The sequence below is a fragment of the Tamandua tetradactyla genome, chromosome 14 (assembly GCF_023851605.1).
Source record: "Tamandua tetradactyla isolate mTamTet1 chromosome 14, mTamTet1.pri, whole genome shotgun sequence".
NCBI lineage: Eukaryota > Metazoa > Chordata > Mammalia > Pilosa > Myrmecophagidae > Tamandua > Tamandua tetradactyla.
The window spans coordinates 52815492-52831036 of NC_135340.1; the positions used below are offsets into that span (position 1 = coordinate 52815492).

The following is a 15545-nucleotide window of genomic DNA, read 5'->3' on the forward strand; positions in this document are numbered from 1 at the left end:
TTCATGTTACAGCAATAGCTGCAATATGTCATTCTTTCTTTTGAATGTGACCACATGCTTCATTTTGCACTAAGGAAATCGGATATATAAAAGCCAAATGCTGCCTTTAAAAGATTGCTGTAAAATTAAGAGCCAGGAAAGGGCACCTATAAAAGAACATCAAACTCATAAGGAAAAGGAGATTTCATGTCTTTCCCCTTCATGGCAACTGGCATTTTCTTAATCTCAGAGCCACATCACTATTCTAACTCACTTATGTTTCTCATTCTGCAGGTACAGTCTAAATTTCTACCAACTTAGCACTTTATAGTTACTATAGACAGAAAAGTCAGAAAGTCTGCATGTTTGAACTTAGTAAGCAGACTGTTTTCTTGATGCACACTCACCACCCCCCCAAAAAAAATCTCCAAAGCGATTTTTTTAAATATCACACCTTCATCAAACAACCTTTCTTTGCTCTGTGCTCTCACTGGATAAACTTCTTGTATTTTCATATGATATTTCCATCTTCTGGCACTCTTTGTTTCACTGTATGGTCACTCCACAACTTCTTTTATGTTTACATCATATCTTCAATCTCCTTGTAAACTGCTTAAGGTCAGAGATGACACTTCATACCAATCTGGATTCTTAATATCACCTGCCACAGCATCTCCTATAATGAGCAAGCTTTTCCAAAAGCACTGACAGCCTGTGCAGGAGCTGGGCAGGCAACAAAAATGCATGAAGCCAGCAGTGCTGCATTAAATCAGGGTCTCTGATACAATATGGTGGATACTGCAGCAAACTGGATCATTTGTGCCCCATATAAAGCAGCAGTTGTTACTCAGCCTAATATAGTAGTTAACAAGAAAGGAGTCAGGCTAATGCTCCCAGATTTTCTGAGTTTTCATAAGAAGCTAGAATTTCGGATTTTTATATGAATTCCCCCAATTTTTAAATGTTGCCTAAACATAAATTTTAAATCCTATGTGGGCTAAAGGAAATCTGAGAGCCAAATTTGCCATGCAGGTTACCACTTTACACTATATAAGCTTGACGATCACAATCTTCTTCTGTATCTCTACCCCTTTTGCCTCATTCACAAGTTCCCCTTTCTCCAGCTGTCCCTAGCTGAGGAAGTAGACTTTTTTGATATACCTTCTGGATATGCTTTCTCTCTCTTTCATCGGAACCACCATAACACTTTGCTTAATGCCTTTACAGCACTGACCGATGCTGTCTCCTGCCATAGTTCTCTAGGAATATTCTTATGCCTTCCATAAGGAAATAAATTCCCAACTCACTTATTATAATAATAATAATCATGGGTTGAATTCTGCATCACACTGTGCTAAACATTTTACATATACTAACTCACCTACTCTTCCCAAGAACCCTAAAGGATAGGAATTATTCCCATTTTATAGATGACGAAACTGTGACTTAGAGCACTCCTAATTAATGCCCAAGTCTACAGAACTAGTAAGTGGTGAAGTAGGAACTTGAAGCCAGGCTCTTTCCCAACAAAGTACTATATTTGCTAGATTCGTCTTTAAGTTCCTTACGATTTCCTGCACACAATAAAATGCTCAGTTAATATTTGTTGAAATGGTTATTTAAAAACAGAAAATTACATGCCACTAAAAGCCATTCTTTATTAAGGAGCACAGAGAAAAATGAATGATGAGTTAATGGTTTGCAGCAAGATGGAAAATAAATATGAGTATGTACTATGGTTCTACAATAGATCAGAAGTCATTTATCAACTGAGATAATATCTGAGATACTTTTCAATGTATATCTTCAAAAATATCCCAATCCAGAAATAATAGCCGTAAAATAATTTGCCATGTTAGCATTTCTGGCTTGAAAACTCAACATGCAATGCTGGTTTTAGTTAGAAATGAGGAAATGCCAAGAGGAAATTGAACAAAAGTGCAAAAGATATTCAATTTTGCATGTGAGATGCATCAATTTTTTCTTTTCAAAACTGTGCTGTTAACATTTTTGTTAAAATTCTTTTCAAAACTGTGCTGTTAACATTTAAAATGCAGTTTTCTCTTTCCTTTCTAAATATATCTAAATACATAACAAAATAATGCACCAGTTTTTGTTACTATCTTTTAATATTTTACTTGATCCATAAATGTGAACTTTCAGGAATGTGATTAAAATACTAATAACAGAATCAGGTTATATTCACACTTTATGTAAAGTCCTAATGGCTAAACAAATCTCTAACTTCTCAGTTTCTTTTTAAGAACAGCACTTAGTACCATGAAAAAAAAAGGCATTTCCTCTGTTAAGATAATTATTCAGCTTTGAGATCTCAGCTACCCTTGAAATCTAACAACAACAAAGTAAGCTGAAACATGAAGAACAAAGAATATCTCTGAACAATTTTATCCCCCTATTTCAGCTTCTTCCTTTTGGGAAATGGAGGCCAATAATGTAAATAAGCTAGTATAACCACTGTTAAAGACCTGGGGTACAGTTTAACAGACGGAAACTCCCATTTTCTGTTTCCCTATTTTCTAAGATCCCCAATTTCAATCCAGAAATTAGTTATGGGAACACTGCCATCACTACTGCTGTTTAAAGGGGTCAGAAGTAGCTAAGCCTGCCCCTTTGAAATATAATTTAAGAAAGCTAAGATATCTCCATAAAAGTTTTGCCAGTGACCAAACTATTTCTTTGGAACATCTTGACTATGCTCCTTTCCTCTAAGGTAAATTCATCTGGCATAAAGCCAGACACCTAACCTTAAAATGATAGTTTGTAGAAAGGACTAACCATAAATCAGAATATTACCTATAGGCTACAGATATTTATTTTTTTGAAGATCAAGAAGGTCACATACATCTAATATTGTACAGAATACGATTTGGCTAAACTCTTTTACAAAGTTGGTAGATTTCCCTATCCCCAAACTAGATCCCATCAAGTACTAAAATATAGGGGAAAAAAAGGAATTTTACTTTTCCAAAGCAGCTATTACTCTTCTATTAAGCTGCATTTTCCACCAGTTTTATAAAAGAATATTTAAGGGACCTATTAAAGAAGAAAGCATATTCGTTTCAAAATCCCCCCAAGAGAGAAGTCATCAACGTAGTGAGGTTCATTGCTTGGTATTAAATTAAAACTAAAAGCATGTACTGATTGCATATGTAGAATGGAATGATTTCTAAATGTTGTGTTAATTTCTTTTTTTTCTTTAATTAATAAAAAAAAATTTTTTTAAAACACTAAAAGCATGTAGCAAGAGACAAACGGCTGCACTGATAGTATCTAGTGCCAGAGGAATAAAGAGAAATAAGGCTCTCAAAGGATTAATGAGTGTTGCATCAATTTCTTCCCTTCCCTTTCTCTTTATCATCAAGATTTAGCTTTAAAAAAATCATAGAGATGAAATAATATTAGAGTAAATATTTCCTGCATAACCCCAACCCAGGAGTTACCAACTGAAAGAAAAATTAGTAGAAAGAGGACATAACCAAAGGAAATATAGAGTGTTATGGGAACTAATACTACTGCAGTTATAGTCATGGGAAAAGCAATTGAGAAGAGAACAGAGAGCTCTTTGATAACAAGCAGATTGTCAAGTTATGTGACCTAGATTTAGCACATATAAATCTGAAGTACATGTACCTGATCATTTAGACTTTCAATTCTTAGAGGAAAGCTGGAAACTGTCAGGGAAAATGCAGACAGTTCTTGGAGTTTTATATCAATATCAGCAAGCTGCTGATGTTCCTCAATTGCAAGTGTATATCCTTCTCCTGGAACCAGCCAGCCAGACTGATCACCCTAAGGGGAAACAAGGGTTAAGGTCATTTCCATACTACATATTTTCCAAAATGTACAGTTCAGGGTGCTACATCAATGCTCAGGAATTCTCTCTCTCTCTCTCTCTCTCTCTCTCTCTCTCTCTCTCTCTCTCTCTTTCACACACACACACACACACACACACACACACACACACACATGATTTACAGTGAAACAAAGAATAAACAGTTTATGGTTTGGCTATCTGCCAATTCTGTATAAAGTCTCCTCTTATGTTTTGTGGATACTTTTCCCTCAGGAATAAATTTCTTAGTCTCACAGTCATAACATTCTCATTTCTCTTTTTTTAAAAATTGCTTTGTGATACATTGAATAGGAAATAATCAGGTTTTACACTCTAAATACACTCAGGTATTTTTCAACTACCCCTGAAAAGTAACATAGGAGCTATAAACTCAGTTGCTTGGGTTTCATGAATGTAATTGACCATCTAACTCCTTATTCAATTAACAACAATTTCACATAAATTTTAAACTCCATTTATTACATTTATTCAAAAGTACTTTGTAGCAAGTACCTAAGAGCACAGAGGGTTCAAGACGAATTTCAGAGTTCTACCCTCAAAGAGTTCTCAGTCTTTTGAAAGTCTTTTCAAACTTGCAACAAGTTTGAAGTGTGCTGGTAAGTGTGCAGGAACAAGAGAAAGATATAGTAACCTCCGCTGCCAGGAAGGGGCAAGGAAGTAAGTGATCCAAGAAGGCTCCCTGGAGGAAAGAGGATCTTAATCAAAAGAAACAACAGAATCAGCTCCATACTTTAAAACTGGAGCTGATGAGGGCAAGATTGGAGGCAAGAAAAATAAATTAATTAATTAAAAAAAAAAGATTGGAGGCAGAAACAAACAGTGAAGAAGTAATAGACATAATTTAGGTCAAAAATGATGAGTGCTTGAACTAAGGAATATTTTCTGGGGAATGCAGAAGATGTAAGAGATTCTAGAGATACTCAGGAGCAGAATTTACAGAATCAGGAAATAATTTGATGGGAAAGTTAAGGGAGAAGTAAGGATCAAGGATAAAGCCCAAGTTTCTGATTTTTTCATCTAGGTGGATGGTAGTTCACCTAGGGTATACAGGAGGCAGTAAGTTTGGAGAGGAAGATGCTGATGAATTCCATTTGGGACCCTCTGATATTCACAGATGTCCACAGGATACCCACAGAAATGTTAGGTAATTAAATATATTTGAATTTCAAGATAGAGACCTAGGTTGGAAATAAGTATTTTGGACTCATCCACATATATGTAGAGGCTCAAACTCTGGGACTATGGTAAAGGATGAGGTCACACAGAAGAGGGCAGAAAAACCATCAAGAACATTCAGAATAAAGGGGCAGAGGGAGAGCAAGGAGCTTAAGAATTTCATACACTTTGATGTCATGATGCCAAAAGTAGGAATTAATTCCTAGGAAATAATAGAAATTCAGGGAAAAAAGACATTTATATATGTTTGCCCAGTGGTCCCAGCATCCAAACTCTCATCTTATTTCAGTGAAATCTAACATTGTGTGAATCTTGATAGGGGACAGGTCACCTGACACTCTTTCTCCCTATCCACTGGCATCAAGAGGGCAAGCAAAGGACCTAGATTCAATTTATCAGAAGCAAACACTCAGAACTTTGAATCATGAAGGAAAGATGCAGATACACAGTTAAGGTGGAGAAATGATTAACAGTGACAGCAGGAACAGTGAGACTCCACCATTGGCAGCTCTCATTCAAATGAGGGAAAAATAAATGCATTTGGGGATAGGAAAACATTTGAAAAATTATCCACATAATATCATTTCTTGGGAAAAAAAATTTAAGAAATTCCAGGGAAAAAGTTCAAGAAAAATAATTTACACAAACAACTAGTTGAGTACAAATAAACTGTTAATAATGAGGCTACAAAATTGTAGTTACTGTTGAAAAAGATTCCTAAAATATAAAAGGCATACTGTTTTTAAAGGTAAAATTCTGCAATATTCTAGAACTAAAATTTCAGATGATTTTGAAACATTCTAGAGTTGAGGAAAGGGGATGAAAGGAGAACTGAAAGCATACCAAAGATCCTGTCTTGCTAAGATATGAGATTTTAGAGACTAATAGAGTTGAATAGAAAATATACATTTAAATGTTTTTTTTAAAGAATTTGAGAGCACACAGTATCAAATCAGAAACAAGATACCAAATTTCCAAACCACTAGAAGGAAAAACCAGTCAGAAAACTTGATCAACCCAGCAAAAATCAGAGAAGGAGAACGAGATGAAGAAAACACTATATATATATATATATATATATATATATATAATAAAATATAAAATAGGATGTCAGGAAAACATCCAAAATTATCAGTGGTCATAGTAAATATGAATAAATTAAATATCCCCATTAAAATATAAAGGATAATAAAATAATAACAAAAGGTAAAGACACAAAAAGCAACAACAAAAATCCAAAAAATTGGATTTATTGTAAAAGGGCTACCTAAAGCTAAATGATAGAGAAGAATTTAAAATAGAGTTGAATAAAATAAAGAGTTTAAAATAATAAAATTAAATAAAACAAAATATGCCCCATAAATACTAATAATCTGTAAGAGGCAATATTAAAAATAAACATTTGTCAGTAAAGCATTCCTAGGCTATATAAAGAAGATCCATCACATCTGCCCAATTTCAGAACTAACACAAAAAACCTAGGTCCTGTAATTCTTACTGTTACCTTAGATTTGGTTAATAAGCAAACTGCTATGAATCAATAAAATTAAAATATCCTAGAATTATGTGGGCTTTTAGCAATTTGCCTTGCCCAAACCTTGTTCCTACTTCGCAAAACACATCAAATACTAAAGAAAGTAGCTTGTCTGTCCTCCGGATTGGGAGGAGACCTTCCTGGGCAACCCTATTAGCCCAGGCAATGCAACACTATGATTAATTCCTGTATGCAATCCCCACTCATTCCTCATCATCTCAAAAAAGATTATTTAGAGGTTGTAAACTGTGATGTTCTGAAGATGTGCTTCTGTTTGGGTTTGGTATTTTGTTGCTCTTACAGAACTTTTTTTAAGGGTATCAGTTGCCAATATTTAAAAATGGAAATGTTTCACACAAAAAAAATCTAATTTTCTAGCTTCTCATGAAAAATTGGAAGCTCCTGTTTCCGGGTCAACATGGCAGCTTAACAACGTGCGCATTTTAGTTTGTCCTCCAGAACAACTACTAAATAACCAGAAACAGTACAGAACAGCTCCTGGGGACACGTCAGTGACCAGACACACAGCATATCCCAGTCTGGACCAGCTAGACCGGCTGCAAGCCCCCCAGAACCACGAGTTTCCAAAGCTGCGGCGGTCAGCGCCCCTCCCCCACAGGCAGCTTCCCAGAGGGAAAAGGAAAGAACTTTACCAGCAGCAGGGACTGGGCACAATCAAATGCCAATTGTGGAACTAATTAACAAATTCTGACTACTAAAAATAGGCCTCCAGCTTAGGGAACCTGATCAAAGTGGAGGTTGCTCATTTTTGCCCCGGCGCCAAGGGGGCAGGACTGACACAAAAAGGGGAAAAAAAAAAAAGAAGGAAACAGGTTTTTGTGGCTGTGTATCTACAAAGGCTTGACTGCCTCTGGATAAAGCTGTAGGACTTTTCAGGCTGTAATTGCCCCAGGCATAGGCAGAAGTGAGCTCTTTTGGGGGCTTATCTGGAGCCTGTGCCTTCCCCAGGGGAGGGTGAAGCCCCACCCAGGTAGAATCTCTCCATCAAGGAATTCAGACACCAGGGCTTGGTAATTTGAAGCCATTAAAACCAGCCTACAACCTCTCCTCTGTCTCCACCACGCCCCCAGCAGGGAGAGTCTGCCAAAGTTAAAGGTACCGCATCACCTTATGCTGGTGGGACCTGCAGGCAGACAAGTGCCACATACTGGGCAGGATAAGAAAAACAGTCCAGAGACTTCACGGGAAAGTCTTTCAACCTGCCGGGTCTCACCCTCAGGGAAAACCAATGCAGGTGACTCTTTCCTCCTAATAGGAGGCCAATTTGGTCTGGGAAAATCTGGCTGGGGTCTATAATATCTAAGTAGACCCTCCTAAGTGTGTGTGGGGGGAAGGCACCACACAAGCAGAGCAAGAAACAAGAAAACAAGAACTGAAAAATTCTCCTCTGTTAAACAAAACTTAAGCTAAAGGTCCAAATAAAGCTGAAAAGAATGTCAAAGAACAGTAGACAACAAATTCATCCAGCAAGAAAACCCTAGATAAAAGAAGTGAAAGCAATCTCCAGAATAAACTAATTAAGGTAATTAAATGCCTAGACGCCAGCAAAAAATAACAAATCACACTAGGAAAACTGAAGATATGGCCCAGTCAAAGGAACAAACCAACAATTCAAATGAGATACAGGAGCTGAAACAATTAATTCAGAACGTGCGAGCAGACATGGAAAACCTCATCAAAAACCAAATCAATGAATTGAGGGAGGATATAAAGAAGGCAAGGAAAGAACAAAAAGAAGAAACTGAAAGTCTGAAAAAACAAATCACAGAACTTATGGGAATGAAAGACACAGTAGAAGAGATAAAAAAACAATGGAAACCTACAATGGTAGATTTCGAGAGACCGAACATAGGATTTCTGAACTGGAGGATGGAACATCTGAAATCCGACAAGAAACAGGAAAAAAAATGGAAAAATATGAGCAGGGACTCAGGAAATTGAAAGACAATATGAAGCACATGAATATACGTGCTGTGGGTGTCCCAGAAGGAGAAGAGAAGGGAAAAGGAGGAGAAAAACTAACGGAGGAAATTATCACTGAAAATTTTCCAACTCTTAAGAAAGACTTAAAATTACAGATCCAAGAAGTGCAGCGTACCCCAAAGAGAATAGATCCAAATAGACATACTCCAAGACATTCAATAATCAGAATGTCAGAGGTCAGAGAAAGAGAGGATCTTGAAAGCAGAAAGAGAAAAGCAATCCATCACATACAAGGGAAGCCCAATAAGACTATGCACAGATCTCTCAGCAGAAACCATGGAGGCGAGAAGACAGTGGGATAATATATTTAAATTATTAAAAGAGAAAAACTGCCAACCAAGAATTCTATATCCAGCAAAACTGTCCTTCAAAAATGAGGGAGAAATTAAAACATTTTCAGACAAAAAATCACTGAGAGAATTTGTGACCAAGAGACCAGCTCTGCAAGAAATACTAAAGGGAACACTAGAGACAGATACGAAGACAGAGGAGAGAGGTGTGGAGAAGAGCGTAGAAAGGAAGACTATGAGTAAAGGTAAAAAGAAGGAAAATTAGATATGACATATAAAATCCAGAGGCAAAATAGTAGAAGAAAGTACTACCCATGCAGTAATAACACTGAATGTTAATGGATCAAACTCTCCAATCAAAAGACATAGTCTGGCAGAATGGGTTAAAAAACAGGACCCATCTATATGCTATCTCTATTCAAAGGACATGAGGCCAAGGACACAAATGGACATTTACACACCAATGTTTACAGCAGCATTATTAACAATTATCAAGAGATGGAAACAGCCAAAATGTCCATCAACAGACAGCTGGCTAAACAAACTGTGACATTTGCATAAGATGGAATATTATGCAGCTGTAAGACAGAATAAAGTTATGAAGTATATAACAACATGAATGGACCTTAAGGACATTATGCTGAGTGTGATCAGCCAGAAACAAAAGGACAAATACTGTATGGTCTCACTGATATGAGCTGACATTAGTGAATAAACTTGGAATATTTCGTTGGTAACAGAGACTATCAGGAGATAGAAATAGGGTAAGATATTGGGTAATTGGAGCTGAAGGGATACAGATTGTGCAACAGGACTGAATATAAAAACTCAGAAATGGACAGCACAATATTACCTAACTGTAATATAATTATGTTAAAACACTGAATGAAGCTGCATATGAGAATGATAGAGGGAGGAGGGCTGGGGCATAAATGAAATCACAAGGAAAGATAGACAATAAAGATTGAGATGGTATAATCTAGGAATGCCTAGAGTGTATAATGATAGTGACTAAATGTGCAAATTTAAAAAATGTTTTTACATGAGGAAGAACAAAAGAATGTCATTACTGCAGTGTGCTGAAAATAGATGGTACTTAATATTTTAAAATTTCAACTAATGTGTGAGACTAAAGCAAAAAATGTTTATTCAGTACAAATCTATACTTTGACTAGTGCATCTCCTAATATAATTTATGTAGATAGTTGATTGAACACCTTAAGTACATGGAACTTTGTATAGGACATGAGATTTTGTTGGTTTGTCCAGGTGATGCCTGGATGAATCTCAGAGTGATTTGATCAGTGAGTGGAAAAGTATTTGCAAAGTCCCCTTCAGGGAATGGTGAGAATGGAGGAAAACTCAACTTCCCCAAGTTGAATTCCTGATATTCTCACAAGCAGTGTGGACAACCAAAGCTATAGGCTGAGCCCCCAGTCTTGGGGTTTGTTCACATGAAACTTAACCCCACAGGAGATAGGTCAAGCCTACTTAAAATTAAGCCTACGAGTCACCCCCAAGAGAACCTCTTTTGTTGCTCAGATGTGGCCTCTCTCTCCAGGCAACACAGCAAGCAGACTCACCACCACCACCACCACCCCCGTCTACGTGGGATACGACTACCAAGGATGTGGATCTTCCTGGCAGCGTGGGACAGAAATCCAAGAATGAGCTGAGATTCAGCATCAAGGGATTGAGAAAAACTCTAGAATGAGCTGAGATCCAGCATCAAGGGATTGAGAAAACCTTCTCGGCCAAAAGGGGGAAGAGTGAAATGAGACAAAGTGTCAATGGCTGAGAGATTCCAAACAGAGTCGAGAGGTTATCCTGGAGGTTATTCTTATGCATTAAGTAGATACCACCTTGTTATCCAAGATGTAATGGAGAGGCTGGAGGGAACTGCCTGAAAATGTAGAGCTGTGTTCCAGTAGCCATGTTTCTTGATGATGATTGTATAAGGATATAGCTTTCACATTGTGACTGTGTGATTGTGAAACCCTTGTGTCTGATGCTCCTTTTATCTACCTTGTCAACAGATGAGACTAAACAGATGGAATAAAAATAAATAATAGGGGGAACAAATGTTAAAATAGATTTAGTTTGAAATGCTAGTGATCAATGAAAGGGATCAGTAAGGGCTATGGTATGTAAAAAAATTTTTTTCTGTTTGTTATATTTTTCTGTTGTCTTTTTATTTCTTTTTCTGAATTGATGCTAATGCTCTGGGAAACGATCATGATGATGAATATGCAATTATGTGATGATACTGTGAATTGTTGAGTGTATGTGTTGGGAATGTTTGTGTTTCTTGTAATTTTTTAATTAATAAAAATTTTTTTAAAAAATATTGGAAGCTCCTGGCAGCCCTGGGCAGCAGCTGATGCTGACTGTGGGCTCCCTCTGTACTCTCCTACTGGCCACATGCATCATGCATGCTTTTGTACCTAGAGTCAAAACCATCATCTAAACCTATGTATCTTGATGAGTTCCCTAGACCAGGAGCCTGAGACAGGGTTTCTTCTTCAGGTGGCTTATTGGGGGAGTGCTTTCAGGTAAAGGGGCATAAAGGAAGCAGGCTAGGGCAAAGGAAGAAAGCCAAGCAAGTTTAGGGTTCCAGATGAACATCAGTTTTAGTCCAGTCTCTGAGGAAGCTCAGGAGAACAAACGGCACCACGGAGTTAATGTCACCTTGAGGTGAGGGGTCTAAGCTGCTGGACTATTCAGCTCTCATTTAGCCTAGGGCAATTTCCACGGAAGGCAGCAGCTGTGTATCCCTTAGCTCAGGGGCAGGGAGATGAATGCACAGCGGGTGCCCGGAAAAGGAGATCTGGGCAGGGTGCCAGCAGCACTCACTGTATCATGTTGTTCTAGTTTGCTAGCTGCCAGAATGCAACACACCAGAGACGGATTGGCTTTTAATAAAAGGGGATTTATCTTGTTAGTTCTTCAGAGGAAAGGCAGTTAACTTTCCACTGAGGTTCTTTCTTATGTGGGAAGGCACAGGATGGTCTCTGCTGGCCTTTCCTCCAGGCCTCTGGGTTCCAACAACTTTCCCCCGGGGTGATTCCTTTCTGCACCTCCAAAGGCCTGGGCTGAGCTGCGAGTGCTGAGATGAGGTATGCTGAGCTGCTTGGTCTGTGCTACGTTGTGCTCTCTCATTTAAGTACCAGCCAATTAAGTCAAGCGTCATTTATTACAGCAGGTATGCCTCCTAGCTGACTGCAAATGTAATCAGCAACAGATGAGGTTCACGTACCATTGGCTCAAATCCACAGCAGCAGAACTAGGTGCCTTCACCTGGCCAAGTTGACAGCTGAATCTAACTACCACACATGTCATTTCTATATTTAATATAGGGGAATTAAAACAAGGCAGCAGGGCTAAGTGCTTCAAGGAAACTGAGAATGTGTATTTCTTTGTGGAAGTAGAGAACATTGCTACAAATTTAGTGTAGTATGCAAGCAAGTGCAAACACTGGACCACTGCACTCCTTATGTTACCTGCCCAGGCCCTATAAATACCCGCCTTTGCCCTCCGGATTACATGCTGCTCCCCTCCTCAGGCTCAGCCCGCACTTCCCCTAGACTCTTCAGGGAACTCTAAGGTTAAGTGGGCAACTGGACAGGTGCAGGATGGTGTTCTTTAGGATGACTGAAGACTACTACACTAAAATATCATGAAACCAGTTTATGGATAATAAGAAATGGCCAAAGTAAAAAGATAAAGAGGAATGCATCAATACGCCATCAGTGGCTAAACCTGTTACAACATAGGCAGAGGTGATTGTTGTGATGAACACTTTTACAATGGCATAAAATAATCATTACAGAGTTGATAACGAATTGGCCAAGAAAACCTCAATAAAAATCAATTTCTAAAAGAGTTAAGAGGCTACCCCGGAGGTCAATCTTACACACAATTCAGTTAGACAGTGCTACCTATGATAACTTGCCAAACCCCAACTAAAACCATTCCTGCCAATCCTAAAGAACACCTAGGTCATTATATAAAATTCTACAGAGGTTCCATGCACTAGGGTAACTTTCCAGGAATCTAAAATCTCCAAATGGGTCCTCAGATAAGTCCTAAAATGTAGAGGGGCCAGCCTCTCCAGAAAATCAACTAGTTCATCCCCTTATCCCATATTATTGATAGCCCCTTCTAAAAAGTTAGAATGGGCAAAGCCCAAATACCCCTAAAGAGTGTGAGAAATTTCAAAGGTGATGGTGGAGTTATACAGAGAAGATAGGGTTTAACAAATGAGTATGACTGCTGAATCATTATATTGATATTTCTTTTAGTCTCCAGTATCTTAGAGCAGCTAGAAGTAAAACCTAAAATTGTGAAATTATAACCCATACAAACTCTGAAATCTGTTCTATAACTAATTGCTGTGATGTGCTTTGAAATGTATTGCTTTTTTTTTGTATATATGTTGTTTTTCACACACAAAAAAAGTTAGAATGCGCAGACCCCAAATACCCATACAGACTGGGAGAAGGATCAAAGGAGAAAGAGGAGTTATAACAGAAAACTTAGGATTTAACAAATAAATTTCAGTGCTGAATCATTATATTGATATTTCTTTTAGCCTCCCAACTAGAAGGAAAATGTAAAAATCTTGGAACAATAACCCATACCAAACTAAAATCTGTTCTATTCAACGTACTTTGAAATTTATTGCTTTTTTGTATATATGTTATATGACATAATAAAAAACGTTTTAAAAAATCAACTAGTAAAAAAGACTTTTTTAAGTCAAGAATCTTTTCCCATAATCTGGAAAATTGTGATAATGGGTCAATAACATGATTTTTAAATCAAAGTTACGAAGGGTAGAATCATAGAATATCAGTCTACATACCTCAGAACTTGAAAGCCCAGAGTCTCCATCATCTAAGTCCTTCAAAAGTTCAGTCAGCCTTTTCTTCTCTTTATCAATCATAACCACTGGGTTTCCTGAATCCTTGGCCAACTACAGAAGGTATTAATAGAAAACATTAAATAATCAAAGCAAGACATTGTTCAAGAAATAAAAATGGGACTTGAGCCTTCCACAATGCAGATACACTAAGGTAAATTCTGTGAGATTAGGCATTTTAAACATGCTAAGTAATTTTATTTTATGCCAAATTTTTGTTAAAGGTGCATTCCGTAAGCAGAGCCATCGCTACTTTAAGCAGACCCTCATGTTCACCACTATAACAAACATTTTATGTAAAAAAAATACAGCACAGGCAGTTGTGGACCGCTTTTTATGTAATATATATCACTGCAAAAACCTATTTGTGGGGCAGACCACAGTGGCTCAACAGGCAGAGTTCTTGCCTGCCATGCTGGAGACCGGGATTCGATTCCTGGTGCCTGCCCATGCAAAAAAAAAAAAACCTATTTGTTGGCTGAAGAGGTCAGACTGAAAAGCTTCGGGGTTCCATTCTCCACAGAAGCTTTGAACAACTAGCAAGAACTAGCAGAAACATCTTTCCCAAAGCTGCAGAAAACTGTTAAAGGACTGTGGTAATAAGGGAAGCACTAAATCAAGAAAAAAGAATACTTATAAGTGGTAGTCTCACATGACACCCTGGCTAGCCCCTCCCCCACCCCTCCAGGCTCAGCGCAGAGCCATCCCCCACTCCCAGTGCAGATCCCTGGTCCCTATTCCAGAGGGAGCACAGAAACCCTCATGCACATACTGGGAATATGTATGTCAAGCCTAATCTGTGTGGTGGTGGTCTGAATGACTCACCATTCCCTGTATGGAGAAGACAGTTCACAGAGCTCTCCTACAAATGGCTGTGGGGAAAGTCAAGTAGTGTGAACTGGGGCAAGGTATTACTGGCTATAGGATATACAATATCCTACAAGGAAACTGTTTCCTAGGTAAGAAGAGACATTCATAATCACATAAATAGGGGAATTCCTAGGGCTCCATGCATATGCCCAAAACAAGACACTTGCACAGAATGGATCAGGGAGACTCCAACACTTTGACCTGAAGCTATTCTCTAAACTCTTTATATGGATAAACCCTAAAGGAGAGTACTTGCACAGATCAAACTGCAAAAACTGGAAAAAGTGTTTTCTATCTTTTTTTGTTGTTAGTTCTTGGCATTCAAGGAAAAGTGTATCATAACACTAGCTGGATACAAGTTCAAAGAACGGATGCCTCAGAGTCTCAATTCCCATGATATCACATTAAAATATCAAAAGTTACATGGTAAGAACATTTGTGTTTATATGTTGTTATGTTTAATAAATAAAATAAATTTTAAAAAAAGAAAGAAATGTACCTGGAGGTATTAAGTATTCAAGAAGCATGATGTATACAGCCTACACTCACCTAGAAAATACATAGATAAATACATAGACAGACAGACATACGTAAATAGATGGATAGATAAATGATATAGCAAATGCAGCACAATGCTAAAAGTCGTTGGATCTAGGTTTCTGGGTGGGAGGGATTATGTTGGAATTCTTTATTTGGGTTTTGTGTTATTATTGCAACTTCCCTGTAAGTTTGAGATTATTTCCAAATAAAAAGTTTAAGAATGGGAAAAAGAAGATACTGATACTTTTGGGGGTGGCATAAGGTAGTTGATAGGGGTTATGGAAGCTAAAGTCCTCTTGCTACCATCCAAACCCTTTGATTCAGACTCTTCTAACAGTAACTGAAGGTAAATGGGAG

At 37.8% G+C, this 15545-nt stretch overlaps 1 protein-coding gene across 4 annotated transcripts in view; it reads right to left on the reverse strand.

Annotated features, from left to right (window-relative positions):
- The window catches only part of FSIP1 (fibrous sheath interacting protein 1), a 213914-nt gene that overhangs the window by 135732 nt on the left and 62637 nt on the right, over positions 1-15545 (reverse strand). For all 4 annotated transcript variants that reach the window (XM_077127425.1, XM_077127427.1, XM_077127424.1 and 1 more), the window contains exons 8-9: positions 13722-13832; positions 3631-3789 (exon numbers count right to left, since the gene is read on the reverse strand). In XM_077127425.1, the coding sequence (XP_076983540.1) occupies positions 3631-3789; positions 13722-13832 (270 nt within the window). The remainder of the gene's footprint in view (positions 1-3630; positions 3790-13721; positions 13833-15545) is intronic.